Source organism: Aptenodytes patagonicus, chromosome 17 (assembly GCF_965638725.1).
Source record: "Aptenodytes patagonicus chromosome 17, bAptPat1.pri.cur, whole genome shotgun sequence".
Classification (NCBI taxonomy): Eukaryota; Metazoa; Chordata; class Aves; order Sphenisciformes; family Spheniscidae; genus Aptenodytes; species Aptenodytes patagonicus.
Genome location: NC_134965.1, coordinates 12,701,224 through 12,714,541, shown reverse-complemented (window position 1 = coordinate 12,714,541; position 13,318 = coordinate 12,701,224). Strand labels below are relative to the sequence as shown.

The window sequence follows — 13,318 nt, the reverse complement described above, 5'->3', positions numbered from 1 at the left end:
CATACAGCATAACAGAGCTCATCACACTTGCATTAAATGCATCCACTGGAAATGAGACAGCTCTTTGAAAAACATCAAAACGCTGGTTTCAAAGATGAGACTGAAAGTGTCTGAAGGGCTCTTTTTTTGTTGTTTTGGACAAGATAAAGAGTGTTATTAAGCACAGTCTGAATTGGCTTGGTACACACGGAGTAAAGATATCCTAATCTGGTACATTTCTAGGTCCTGTGAAACCTTCTGTACAATCTTTTTTTTTTTTTAGATGAAAGGGGCAAAAAAGAAGAAATATTAGAAAGTGAGTTAATGAAAGATCTAGACTGGACACATGAAAGAGATCACTTGGAGAAAATCAGTCCTCTGAGATTCGTGACGTGAGCTACACGCCCTTGAAGACAAAGAACAACATTTGGGTAACCTTGTCTTGGATCCATTCATGAATAAGGCATGTTCCATTATGTTTGCTGTATGAAGCCGATTTAAACAGGTTTTTAATTCTTTGCTTACAGCAGCATGTTACTGTCAGATCTAAAGCTGGGCAACCATGCAGAAAAAGGCTTAGAAAGGCTGCAGGTAGTTTTCGGACAAACACAGTAAGTGTAATGCATTGAACTGGAAAACTCTGCTTGTTGATCACTGGTAAATACACATTAGGTAACTGCAGAGGCAGACAGAAGAAAAGCTTCCCTTTTCTTCCCCCTTTCCCTCAGAAGCGTAAAAGCTGGGAAGGGCTAGTATTCCTGGCGAGAACACGACCAGCCATGAAAACTTCAGGGAAGCTGGTGAAAGGAAGGATGCAGGAGGAGAGCGACAGCGTTCTCCCTGGCCCGCAGAGACGGCACTCAGCTGAGCGAGCAAGGCACGGTCCCTACGTCATGCGATGTCAGCAACCGTTACCAAGGAAACGGCACCAGATAACCCAGGCTGAAAACATCCAGATCCAGTTTCTAACAGAAATGCCAGTCCACTGAAGATGCTATGAATATCCACGGAGCTTGTGTCATTTCATTATACTCTGACTGACAACACAGTACCAGTGAAATTCACTCAACAGCAACCTGTAGCCCAAAGAAATTTGGAATTTTTGTCCCAACATGGCACAGATTAGCCACACTGCACACAGTCCAAACTGAACCACTACGGCTCTGAATGACAGAGCTAGACCTTTTATAAATCAGATAGGATGAAAGAGTAACTGGAATATAACTAGGTTATAAACTGGGTTAAGAACAAATACAAAAACATCTGCATTCTTTGCTTCCCCACAACGATGAAAATATCAGCACTGTTCTCCTTCTCTTAGATCACACAGGTGAAGACTATAGATTGTAAGCAGAATCACTGTGGTTACAAGAAGTCTCTCCCACTGGATGAGTAGAACTGACTGGCACAGAGGCATTATACTTCCAGGGGCCAGCAAGGGTGGCATGGAGCTGCCCCGGGTCCAGAGAATGGCATTTGCTTCAGAAGCTTGCAAAGGTGAGCTCACTGCTTCATACCGTATGCTCAACGTGTACAGGTAGTGCTGAGACTGTGTCTCCTATCTTAAGACACATGTTTTCTGTGGTCTCATTAGGGTGACCTCGGGGCAGGAAAGGGGCCCTCCTACCCACTGGATGCCAACATATCTCCATAGAGTCAAATCCCATACAAGCTCCTCTAGATTTGTAAATGACCCTACACAACATGGGCCGCTCTTCTGTCCAAATGCACCCTATGGATTGAGTTCAGGACCATGGAGACCCATTTCAAGGGCTAGCCAGACTGTGAGGAAACCCATTCAGGCTCAACCCTGTGCAGTAACATTACATGAAAAACTTCCTTCTGCTTAACCGATGATACACCTAAGCTCTGTTCAGAGATGCTGTAGTCCAGCATGGGGCTGAACAGTGAACGTGGAGTCTGCCATCTCAGCCCTGGAGTTTCTTGTGCTTACAAACCCCATGTACTGTAACAAAGAGGCACCGAAGAAGGGTGTGGGAAAAGTGGCACACACTATTTAATTGGCACCTTCAGCCACTTAGGGCCTAGGAGAGCTAGGAAATTTTCAGTTACTGATGCAGACAGGCCCTGAAAATCAACTACCATGTATTTAAGAGACTTTTGCTAAACTCAGCCTTGCAGGAGAGTAAGTGATTCACAAGAATTCTATATTTATAACAAAGACTCACTTAAAATGAGTCATGTACTGAGCCAATCTAATTCTAAATAGAAGGGAAAAACCTCTTGAAGAGGCACATGAAACTGGAGTGGAGGAGGGAAGCGAACTGCACACACAGGAAAGCCCCAGCCAGGAGCTGTTAGCCACATCTACTGGAAATGGCTTCTCCATTCAATTAGCTGAAGTGACAGCAGAACGTTCAGCTTCACCTACTTCTGCTTTAGAGTTAATTGAGTCCTACATGCAAAGCAGCTGCAGGTTGGAATACTTCCTTAGGATAGGTAGGATTGCTGGGCAACAATAAGGCAGCTCATGAAGAGTTATTAGTTCTTCAGACCCTACAGAATTCAGAACACAAGACCAACTGGGATCACAGCAGGAAGGAGGGAGAAATATTAAGAAGATTTTACAGTATCGCTAATTTTGGCCAAGCAGATTCTAACAGAAATAGCTGCCACCCCACTACCCCTTACATCAACACTGCAGTACATCTTACAGAATATAATTTCTAAGACAGAGAACAGACACACAAGACTAGGAGCTCTCCAGATCAAACAGGTAGCCCACAGCAAGGGCACAGGCTCAGCGTTCCTTCACCTGCTCCTATCTTGGGATCATTTTCCTCAGTTACTTTTTCTCCTCTGCATAGTACAAATATACAGTAGATAAAAGGGGAATATTTAACATAACCACAACCTAAATGGAGGAAACTGCTACAGTCTATATTAATAGCAATAAAATATTAGCCAGAGAACATGGCCAGATCTTGCACTCCTGCACTGAATATGTAGGGATGAGTAAATTATCCTAAGCTATAAGTAAAAGATAACTTGGAAACAGCAAGCAGGCTAGCGTAAGATTAGCCTTGCATACATAATAACCACACACAGCAGAGCAAGTTGGAATTTCAGTGTTGCTACAGAAAAGGTTACTATTCTCAGACTTTGGCTTTCAGTAACATGCGTCAATACTTCTTTGTCTAAACAGTCCACTTATCTCCAAAGCCAACTTCCACTCTTCTTAACCTCTCCACTGCCATCAACACATAACTGGGTACGCTTGGCTGCAATGCTCCATTCTGTGAAATCCAGAAGTGTTTACATGATGGCATACATAATAACCACACACAGCAGAGCAAGTTGGAATTTCAGTGTTGCTACAGAAAAGGTTACTATTCTCAGACTTTGGCTTTCAGTAACATGCGTCAATACTTCTTTGTCTAAACAGTCCACTTATCTCCAAAGCCAACTTCCACTCTTCTTAACCTCTCCACTGCCATCAACACATAACTGGGTACGCTTGGCTGCAATGCTCCATTCTGTGAAATCCAGAAGTGTTTACATGATGGCCGTTCTCCAATCATTCTCAGCATCGCTCCCAGTTAAGTCTTCAATTTGAAGCACGAAAAGAAAGCAACCAAGAATTCACAGGCCAACATACATATTTACAATTGTACATAGCTTTAATTCTCAGCAGTATCTTGCTGCGATGTTTCTCCACACAAAGTCTGATGAATAGTGCTAATTTTTTATTGGCCCTAGTAAATTACGGGCTAGATTACAGAACTGTTGGACCAGCATTCAACAGTTCCTTCTCAGGCACTGAATGAAGTGGCCAAGTCTCCAAAGGAGTACTTGGTGTGAACTCTTAGGAGCTGACCTCTACTGAGAATCCAGCATTGGACTGTCCTTAATCCACCCACCCACACAGGGTCTGCTTCACTCCATCATCACAACACACACACATCAGTCTAAGTCTGCAGGGACCAGGCAAACCACCACCAAATTTTAGAATTTATTCAGACTTTGAGCGATTTCACAGAGTTCTGAAACACCAGCTGCCCTTGATATACATGATATTATCTCCAAAGAAATTTTATTTTCTTGCTAATTCTTGGTAATGCAACTTACAAAATACAGTCATGAGGAAAAGTCACCAACATAATGGCTCACTGATTATATTAAAAAATATACAAGAATGTCCACAATGTCAAAGCCTAAACCTCAATCTCTCAAATGCACCATTTATGCAATACAGCATTCAGCGCACAGTGGAGAGCAGAGAAGTATCATAAAGACCTGAAACATGCCAATTAGCCAGCGGCATGATGCTGGCTAGAAAAGTCACTGAGATTTCCATTGTTTCCCTTCGTTAAAAAAAGGCAACAGCTCTTCCAATGACTTTTTGGGCTGGATTCTGTCACCTATACTCAAAATGAGACACCTTATTCTTCAAATACATTGAGACAACTTACAGAACAAAGTACTTTCAGCTGGAAGGTAGCTGCCAGATTTTAACCCATGACTGTGAAAACTTCATTTTTTGGCAGTTATTCTCTGGGTTGTATCTTACCTCCAAATACATATTTTTTAACCTACTAGTGCTTCCTAGTAAATCATCTTGTCATTTTGGCTTGGTACTTATTTTGGATAATGCCGTTTTAATAAGAGTTTCTTTCTTATTTGTAATGTACACACGGATGTAGCAAATGTAAAGAAAGGTGACATGGGCCTGAACTCCATGGTTTCTAATATTAAATCCCTGCATTTACCTTCAACAGCAGAGAAAATACATTTCTACAGGAAAAACAAGATTATGCAGTGTTAGCTCTTTTGTGTGTCATTTACCACATAAGGCGATGATGTGACTGCTGTCTTCATGTACAAATTTCCGGGTGACAGCTTCTTCCATGATCTGCTTTACCTAGAATAAACAAAAAAAGTGATTGTAAGATCCCAACACAAACCAGCACAGCACTTGGGAGTTTCAGTTTCAGCCTTTGCTTGCCCTTTCCCCATCACCAAAAGACTAACAACTCACGCAAGTTACTCTTCGCAGGGAAGGAAGCATAAAAGCATTTAAGAAGGGAAAGGAAGGACAAATCCGAGCAGCTCTTCATGGGATGAGGGAACCTCTTGCAGAACAAGGACAGGTCTATTTGGGGCATGCCCCTATAAAAGGATGAATTGTTTCAGAGTGCCCTCTGGAGAACTTCTTTGCAGAAGTTCCAAAGGGCTGTGCAAAACTTTTTATATAATTCATCCTTGGCCTTCCTGCGTATAGTTACTTCTGCTCATGAAACAAGATTATGTATTGCCATGTGCTCTTTCCAGTTGTAGCATTCTGCTCTTCCTCAAGCACAAAGAATCCCTGAGCTACACAGGCATACATCCCAAGAGATGTTTACAGCAACCTTTCTCCCGTTTGGGGACTTACATACCACAGTAATTACAAATGATGCTCTCAAAGCTCTGCTGCACCAGACACTGTGCAAAAGCAATATAGTACCTACAGAGAAGACAGCACCTTCAGCTTTTGCTTCTAGACACAATTTAACAATTACAGCAAATACAAGTACATTTATCATACTTCTTACTGATTTAAAACAAAGTTCCTCTCCAGTTTCAAGGCTGATGTGTCAAGCTCCAGAGGGAATTCATTGCAGATTACTGACTTTCAAAAATTAAGGAAGAAAACACACAGATCTTACAGTTAGGCTCTTGAAGAGAGGCTGCAGTTACCCTCCATTCATCTGCTAGCTTATTCCTCCCCCAATGGCTTCCTTTGCCTGATACCAGACAAAACCTATTTGCCTCAACCAACTCATTTATCAGACATTCATTCCTTCCTGGCCACGGAGCACTTGCTTTTCCAGATACAAATCCACAATCATTTTTGGCTTCTCTTATTTGTGAGCTATAACTATGGGACTTGGACACTCTGCCTAAATAAATGCCACATCACTTTGAATATATGAAAGTAAGTGCTACTGTGGCAGAAGATTTAACAAGATACTCTCTTCTTCCAATATTTTTTTTTTTTTAACTTGAAAACAATTTTTACAGCAGTCCTGGAATCCAACAAATAGTGAATTACCTGGCAGGTAATCACTGTGTGGGCTACTCTCTACCAACATGCCCAGCTGCATGGCCTGTGTACCAATTCAGTCTGACCTGAATGCCAGTGCAAGTTGTACAGCAATGATCACCGCTAGCCTGCCGCAGGGTCTAGGTCTGCGTACCTAGGAGACCTCGATCCATACTTTTCAGTAGGGCTGGCAACTGTGCCCTCAGCTCTCATTAGGCTGCATCTGGTACTTGAGATAACCAGTTTAAAGCTAACCGGGTTACCGCTGCTTTGTAGCGTTGACAGGTCCAAAGGTTTTAAGCCTTCCCACTCAGCGCTGGAACCAGGAGAAGCTGCAGGTGCAATGCTTGATCAACAGCTGGGCTCTGTACTCTCACTGCTGGGACGATGAGGTGGCAGCTCAGTGCCTTCTCCAGTTTGGAGGGCTTCCTCCTCCGGTAAGATCATTTGCAAAGCCAATTCTGGGTGCTGTAATCAAGCATGCCTTCCCCCGGCTAATCATCTTGAGGCCTCCATGCCCACTTCTACACCCCCACCCCAGCTGGCAGCAGTCTGCGGCTCCAGCTCTGGCACTTGCTGCATGAGCCTTTCAACACATGGCATTCTCCTCACCCCAAATTCTGGATCAAGTTGATCCTACAGAATTTGGACTTATCAAACAGCAGCCCTCTGGGTTGCAAAGAAAAACATGGGGGGGGGGGGGGGGGAGGGGGGCGGGTGGGAAGCAAACATGTAAGAGGCTTTGAAAGTAGAATATGTTTTATACCTGAGGACTTCAAAGCGAGTCTTTTGCACTTTACAAAACCTGGCTCACTGTTCCCATACTGAGGCTTGACAATATAAACTCCTAACAGGGCAATTTGTTTCTTTCCTGTGGCATTTCTGACAGGGCTATAAGAACTTTGGACCTTACAGTAAAGCAGTGGGAGGTGGAGGAGCGAGAGGATATCAAGAAAGAAGCAAAGGTGTGAGAAGGTCTCATGGATGGGAACTCACACAGGAAGCATCCGGATAATCCCGTTTATCCAGCAATCCCCTTCTCACATTTTTATTTGCATCACTGTTGATTTACAAGCTTGATGTCTGTTTGTCTTGGCAGGAACCCAACAAAACTTGTTCCAAACCTCACCCAGAGGTTTGAAATCATCTAGATAATAGTGCCTAGGCAGACCACAGCTCAGCAAAGGGAAGGGGACTGGACAGCTGCGCAGCTCTGCCTGTTTAAATTCCAGCTCAGACCCTGACCTGCATTTTCACACGTGGGAGGCAGCATGTTCCGTCAAACACAGCTTGCAGTGGAAGTACAGAGACAGTGCCATCCACTGCCTCCAAGCCAATTCATCTCTGTGCCTCAGCCGACCCATCTGTGAAAGGACAATAACCCAGCCTTTGCAAGCTGTTCTGATTTCACTGGATGAAAACTACATTTAATCTACCAATGAAAGGCCTGATTTACTAAAGGGAGGAAATATGTCTGAGGACCACTAGCGTTAAGGTGGACAGAAGAGGAAGCATGAGAGAGCGGCACCAGGGTAAGTCATCCACTCTTGACTCAAGTTCACAGACATGAATTCAGGCACCACTCAGGACTGCAGACTGTGATTTCAGTCTCAGCTCCCCAGAGAACAGTAACTGGAATTGAATTCCTGACGACAGGGAGGAAGAAGAGTCATTTACCAGGAACAAGAGCTCTGGAGCTCAGAGGCCAATTCCCCACTGTCACACATTTCCCAGGCGTACCCCAATCATTACTCTTTATTAGCTCAGTACGTTATTTAGATCGCAGTCTGTAGCCCAAGAACAAAAAATTTAAAGTGTATAAAAAATTAGAAAGAAAAAGGTTTCAGATGCAATAATCAACCCTACTTTTATACAGCAGCACCATATGGTCAGCCTATCAGCAGAGTTTGAATTGAGGACCTCCAGAACAAAGCAGGAGAGGCCAGGCAAGCAATCAGTGTCTGTTCCCAACTGCCACCGAATACAGAGCAACCTCTGCATATTTTCTGGAGAGTTAATGAATGTTATTAGAAAACATTTTCAGGGCACAGACAGTAGATGTGAAGATTCAAAAGCTGGAATGCACTGTTCTTCAATCCCACGTCATTCCTCACTGCCACGTAATTCAGGGATGCTCCAGGCAAGGAGCTAAATCAAATGCTTCTGATCAAACGGAACACAAGCCTTTTTATTCCACCCCACTCCCCCCCATGCAATTTTGTGCAGCTCTCTTTGTAGGGAATTATGCTGTTGTGTCTCTGTGTTCTGGGAAGGCACTTGTCAATGAAGCTTTCTGAGCCTAAGTCTACACAGACACCCACTTGCAGATGCTAGTGGACCTGACCAAATTGCAAATTAATCTCATTAAAAGAAACACCAACAGCCCTCCCCACCACATTCACCTATCGCTGTGGTTTAACCCGGCAGGCAGCTAAACCAGGACACCCATCCACCTGCACAGGTAAAGAAATCTATTCAGCCTACTGAACTGCCGTTTGCTGCAAGGGATGGAGGGCTGCCTCCTCCAGCTGGAGCCAGGGCTGCCTGGAGAGAAACCTGCTCAGGTGGGAAGGAGGCGACAGAGGTTCGGCTGAGGTGTGACACAGGCTCCCTCCACTGCCTTGGAAACATCCCTCCTGTTCTCCGTGCCTCCTTTGTGAGACCAATACAGGATCTACTCATCTTAACCAGGCTGTTCATTTACACCTGCCAGCTGGCACAAGCACACAGAGAAGCGGCAAGCGCATCGACTTCTGTGCATTTCAGTCTCTCCATCCGTGAACCACCAGTAGCACTGCCTCAAGGGAACCACAGCGAGCTTTAACAGGCCTCGGTGACAGGCTCAGAAGACATTCTGCTCTCCCTGGAAAAGGTAAGAGGCTCCGTGTGCACCAAGTTTACCAACCATCGGAGAGCAAAGATGGGAAAGCTCTGTCTACCTAAGTAAAGATCTTGGCATTTGAGGAGCAAAGAATATCCTGGTGGTAGCATTATCCAGGTAAAGCAAAGCAAGCTCCTTGAATAAAAGTTGATATGCATTTGCGCAATATTATAATAGATCGCTGCTCTGACTTTCTTCTACATCCAACAATGGCCAAAACTGTCAGAAGCAGTCAAACACCAAACATGGGTCATAATGTATGGATTATTTAATAAGTTTCACCAAAGAAAACCACAAGAGAAATGCCTTTATGTTTAATGTTTCAATTTTCATTATAAGGAAGCTTTAAAAATGGAAATAAATTCCCAATTTTGCAGCAACCTGCTGGTATAAGAGACCAAGAAAATGAAGACTACCAAGACACGACATGCACTATGTACCAATTTATTCACAAGCACAGGGCTGGAAGAGACCCACAGGTGTTCGCTTTTCCATCCCTCTGTTGAGTTCCTGGTCCACTCCAATGAGCGCAGACAGTTAGGACTTGCCTTACAGCAATTTTGCTGAACTGTCACAATGATGGATTTCTGACCAGGGCTGACCCAGCACATCTCAACATATCTGCAACCTTCAGGGTTAGGAACGACCTTTCAAACCAGCACCACTCTTTCAGAATACAGGTTGCAGCGCTTTCCCCAACCATGCACCATGACGGGACGCTGGAGAAGCACCATGAAGGACAATGCAGCGTTGGAGGCAAAGAACAGTGCTCATAAAATACTGGAATAACCAGGACCACAGTTACAACCCACAGCATTTTTTCCTCAAAGGAGGAAACCTTACGGCCAGCCACCGTGCCTTCTTTAGCTTGTGTAGTTACTATTCATCTCATTCATTGATCGCTCCTGCTGCACTGACTGACTGTTACTCTTGATGCAGAATTGGGTGGTGTAAATACAAGCTGTTAAATAAGTACTGTATTTCTGCTCAGAAGTGGTTGCATTTTAGTTTTAAGATGAGCAATTGCGTTTCTGAACTGCTCTGAAATTTTTCAGGGTGAGACTGCTAAGGTTATTGTTATCCTGTTTGTTACAGCTAGAAAGAGTGCTGTATTTAAATCCAGAAATGGCAAAATACCCCTCCATTTCAGTAGGCAGAAGAAAATGGCCAGAGAAAAGCCTGTTTTATGAGTCTACTTGTCACCACAGATTTTCCTGCAGAGAGAGATAAATGTTTGAAACGTGAACTTATAAGCAGCCTCAGCATGAATCCCGGTAGAGTTAAATTTTCAAAACACATTACATATCCTCCTTTCTATTAGAGCCAACAAAATACATTCTTTACCAGTGGGAATTGAAAGTCCATCTGAGAAAAAGTAAACAACATTAAGTTCTCCCAAAGGAAAAAAGCAAAAGTTTTTGCTGAGAGGGAGAGAAAATAAAATAAAAAATCACTTTGCATCAAGTGACTTTAGAGACAACCATTTTATATTTTGCAAAGACAACAGAATTTTAATAGGTTTGGTATAAACAACATACAGAAAGAATATGCTTACTCTGAACTCCATTAGATATTGAGGTTACGTGAAAATAATTCAGTGGGAGGAAGAGCCTGAGTTTAAAGAACGAGGGAAGGGAATGATTGCTTTGAGAATGGACACAGACTAGTCAAGTTTGCAAAACGAGACCACCAACACACAACATGCATGCAGGTGTAAGTGGCTGTGTGAAAAGTCACACAGAATAAAAAATGAGGTTGAAAATTCTAATGGAGAAAGTTAATTACTGTCATTAAGGGCAGCATAATCCGGTGGCTGGTATACTAGTGGTTTGCATTCAATTCCTGGCTCCACTGATTGATTGTTTAGAAGAAAAACAAAATCTCAATCTCAGTGTCTCGGACTGCCTCCTGATACCATTTGTCTGAATGCGAGCGGAACAGACGGGGTCCCTACCACACGTCTGTGCAGTGCACAGGCAAGAGGTGTTACCTTAACAGGCATACAATCACCACAAAGCTCTCATGACTATTTTAGGATAGAAAGCTCTGGGCAACCCCCAAAAAGCCAAGCCTATATAAATCCTCTAAAAGAGCATTTAGAGAAGAAAAAAAACAGATCAAAGACAAAACAAAAATACAGATGACATAGAAGGTACAAGTAACACTTTCAAGCATTATTCAAGTAATTTAAAAGCTAGAGTCCAATTAAAAACATTTTAGAGACTTTAAAAACAAATTAGCCTCAGACTTTTTTAATTATATACCACTTGTTCTCCTCAGCTCGAGCTGGCTTGGATCATGAAAATCCATTTCACTTTCAATCTCATACATTAGCACAAGATTGCAATGTTCAGAGTTGGAAAACATTTCTCAAATTTATTTATATATTTAAACATTAGCACAGGAGAGCAAGTGCACACGCTTCTAAATCAAACCTTTTACCATCTTGGCTCAAAGGTCCTAGTTTAAGCTAAAATTCTAAATGAAGTGGCAGGTTGGTGGCTGCATTAAGCTGCAGCATTTAACATGTGAGCGAGCAATAGATAACACCTGCTCAGCGCCCTGCAGCCAGGTGCTGGCTGGGTCATTCTAGGACATTCCTACTATTTTGCGTACAGATCGTTCTTTACATGTCTAACCCTACTCTACCACTCCCAGTCAACCTACACTGACTGAAATACCTGATATTTTCTGGTTTCAACACTAAGAAGTATTAGGACACCAGATTCAGGCTCAGGAACCTTGGCTGTAGCAACAACTTTTCACTTGAGCTTTAATGAATCTTGCTCTCCTATGACTTCTAATTTTGCCAGCTGTGGACTTGGGGAGGGGAAGGACCAGGAGGATAGTTAGCATTTTAAAAATACTTTTTATTGCTGTGATGGATAAGCTTTACATCTTCATGTAGCTCCTGTGTAAGAACAGGCAGCTACACACAGCTGTTACACAGTCAATACCACAAAAACACAGAATATGGTACCGGGCTGTAGTGGGGAGAGGTGGCCGCTCACTATGCTGCCACTTCCACCTGGAGCGTGTTCGCAAAGGTGCTCTTAGACCAAGGCATGCTTACACCTCCAGGCACCCCCTTCCCAGAGCACCTCGGCAGGGACCCCAAAAAGCATCCTGTTGGAGCGGGTCTCGGCACGAACCTTGCTCTGTGGTAAGCAGCCACTCCACCCAAGCGCAAAGCACAGTAGGAGCTCTGTCCCGCTGAGCGCATCCTACCAGGTAACAGCATCGTTCTTTGCGAAGACTGAAGCACTACCAGTCCAAACGCAAGCGTGATCGAATGCCACCATCCCCGTTCAGGCACGGGGTGTTCGGTAGTTTATCCGCCAATGGATCTCAGATTGCCCCAGCACGTAAATGTCACACAGCTGTTTGTAAGAACAACAACCCAAATTAACCCAGCCTTCCTTCCCACCCCCTCCAGCACACTTCATAAAGCACAGGTATTAACACCACAGGAGCAGACACTTCTGCCAGGGCTCCGGCGCTTGGGAGCCAATTCAATTCATCCAAGGGTATCTTAGGACTAGTTTTCTTATCACTGATTTTCCCCCTTTCTCCTCTAAAACTCACAGCTAAGGAAAAGTTAGTAAAGAACTAGTAATAAGGGAAACATAACCCCAGGGAAAGGGAGCTGGGAGCATCTGCTCATTACAGACCCCTGCCTCAGCAGATGAACACAACCATCACCTGCTGCAGGGGTAGGAAAGAGCAAGCCCAGAGAGCAGCATCCCTCCTCCCCAGGTTTCACTTTGGAAAAAACCCAGCAAAGCCACCGACGTGTTTCTGGAGCAGCATTACAACGTCAACTTCAACAGCTTGGCTAAGTAGCGCCTTTATTCATTTTCCAATCACGGGAGGTCACATATTCCACAGCAGCAGCACAGAAAGGGTTAAACAGTTGCAGCCGAACAAATCCTCCACTCCCCATTCATCGCCTCCTGAAGGGAAACTGGGTTTTAATTCAATCTGGCCAAAGCTTCGTTTTATTTACTCTAGGCAAACTCTTAACTACCGGCCCCGCTGCAAGAGAGATTAAACAAATCCATCACGCGAAAGGTTCAACCTTTCCTTACCGGCCCGGACCCGCCGCGGGAGGCCGAGCCCGGCGGGAGGGCGCGCGGGACGGCCCGAGGCCCCGGAGCCCTCCCGGGGGAGGGGACCCCCGCGCCGCCAGCGGACCTCCGCCGTCCGGAGCGCGGGGCTCCGCCCGCCCCACAGCCCCGGCCCCGCCGAGGAGGACGCCCGCCCGCCCCCCGCCGCCGCCGCCGCCCCCCCCCTCCTCCTCTCTCACCTCCTTCTTCACGTTCCACAGCAGCTTCTCCTTCACGGCGTCCGCCGAGCAGCTCATGGCGGAGCGGGGAGCGGGGCCGCCCGCCGCGCCCCGCGCTCAGAGCCGC

The 13,318-nt window shown here is 44.8% G+C and overlaps 1 protein-coding gene across 5 annotated transcripts in view; it reads right to left on the bottom strand.

Moving 5' to 3' along the window:
• SGSM2 (small G protein signaling modulator 2) overlaps nt 1–13,318 on the bottom strand; it is a 63,687-nt gene extending 50,369 nt beyond the window's left edge. For all 5 annotated transcript variants that reach the window (XM_076354959.1, XM_076354961.1, XM_076354962.1 and 2 more), the window contains exons 1-2: nt 13,213–13,318; nt 4,786–4,861 (exon numbers count right to left, since the gene is read on the bottom strand). In XM_076354959.1, coding sequence (XP_076211074.1) covers nt 4,786–4,861; nt 13,213–13,269 — 133 coding nt within the window. In that variant the 5' untranslated portion in view covers nt 13,270–13,318. The remainder of the gene's footprint in view (nt 1–4,785; nt 4,862–13,212) is intronic.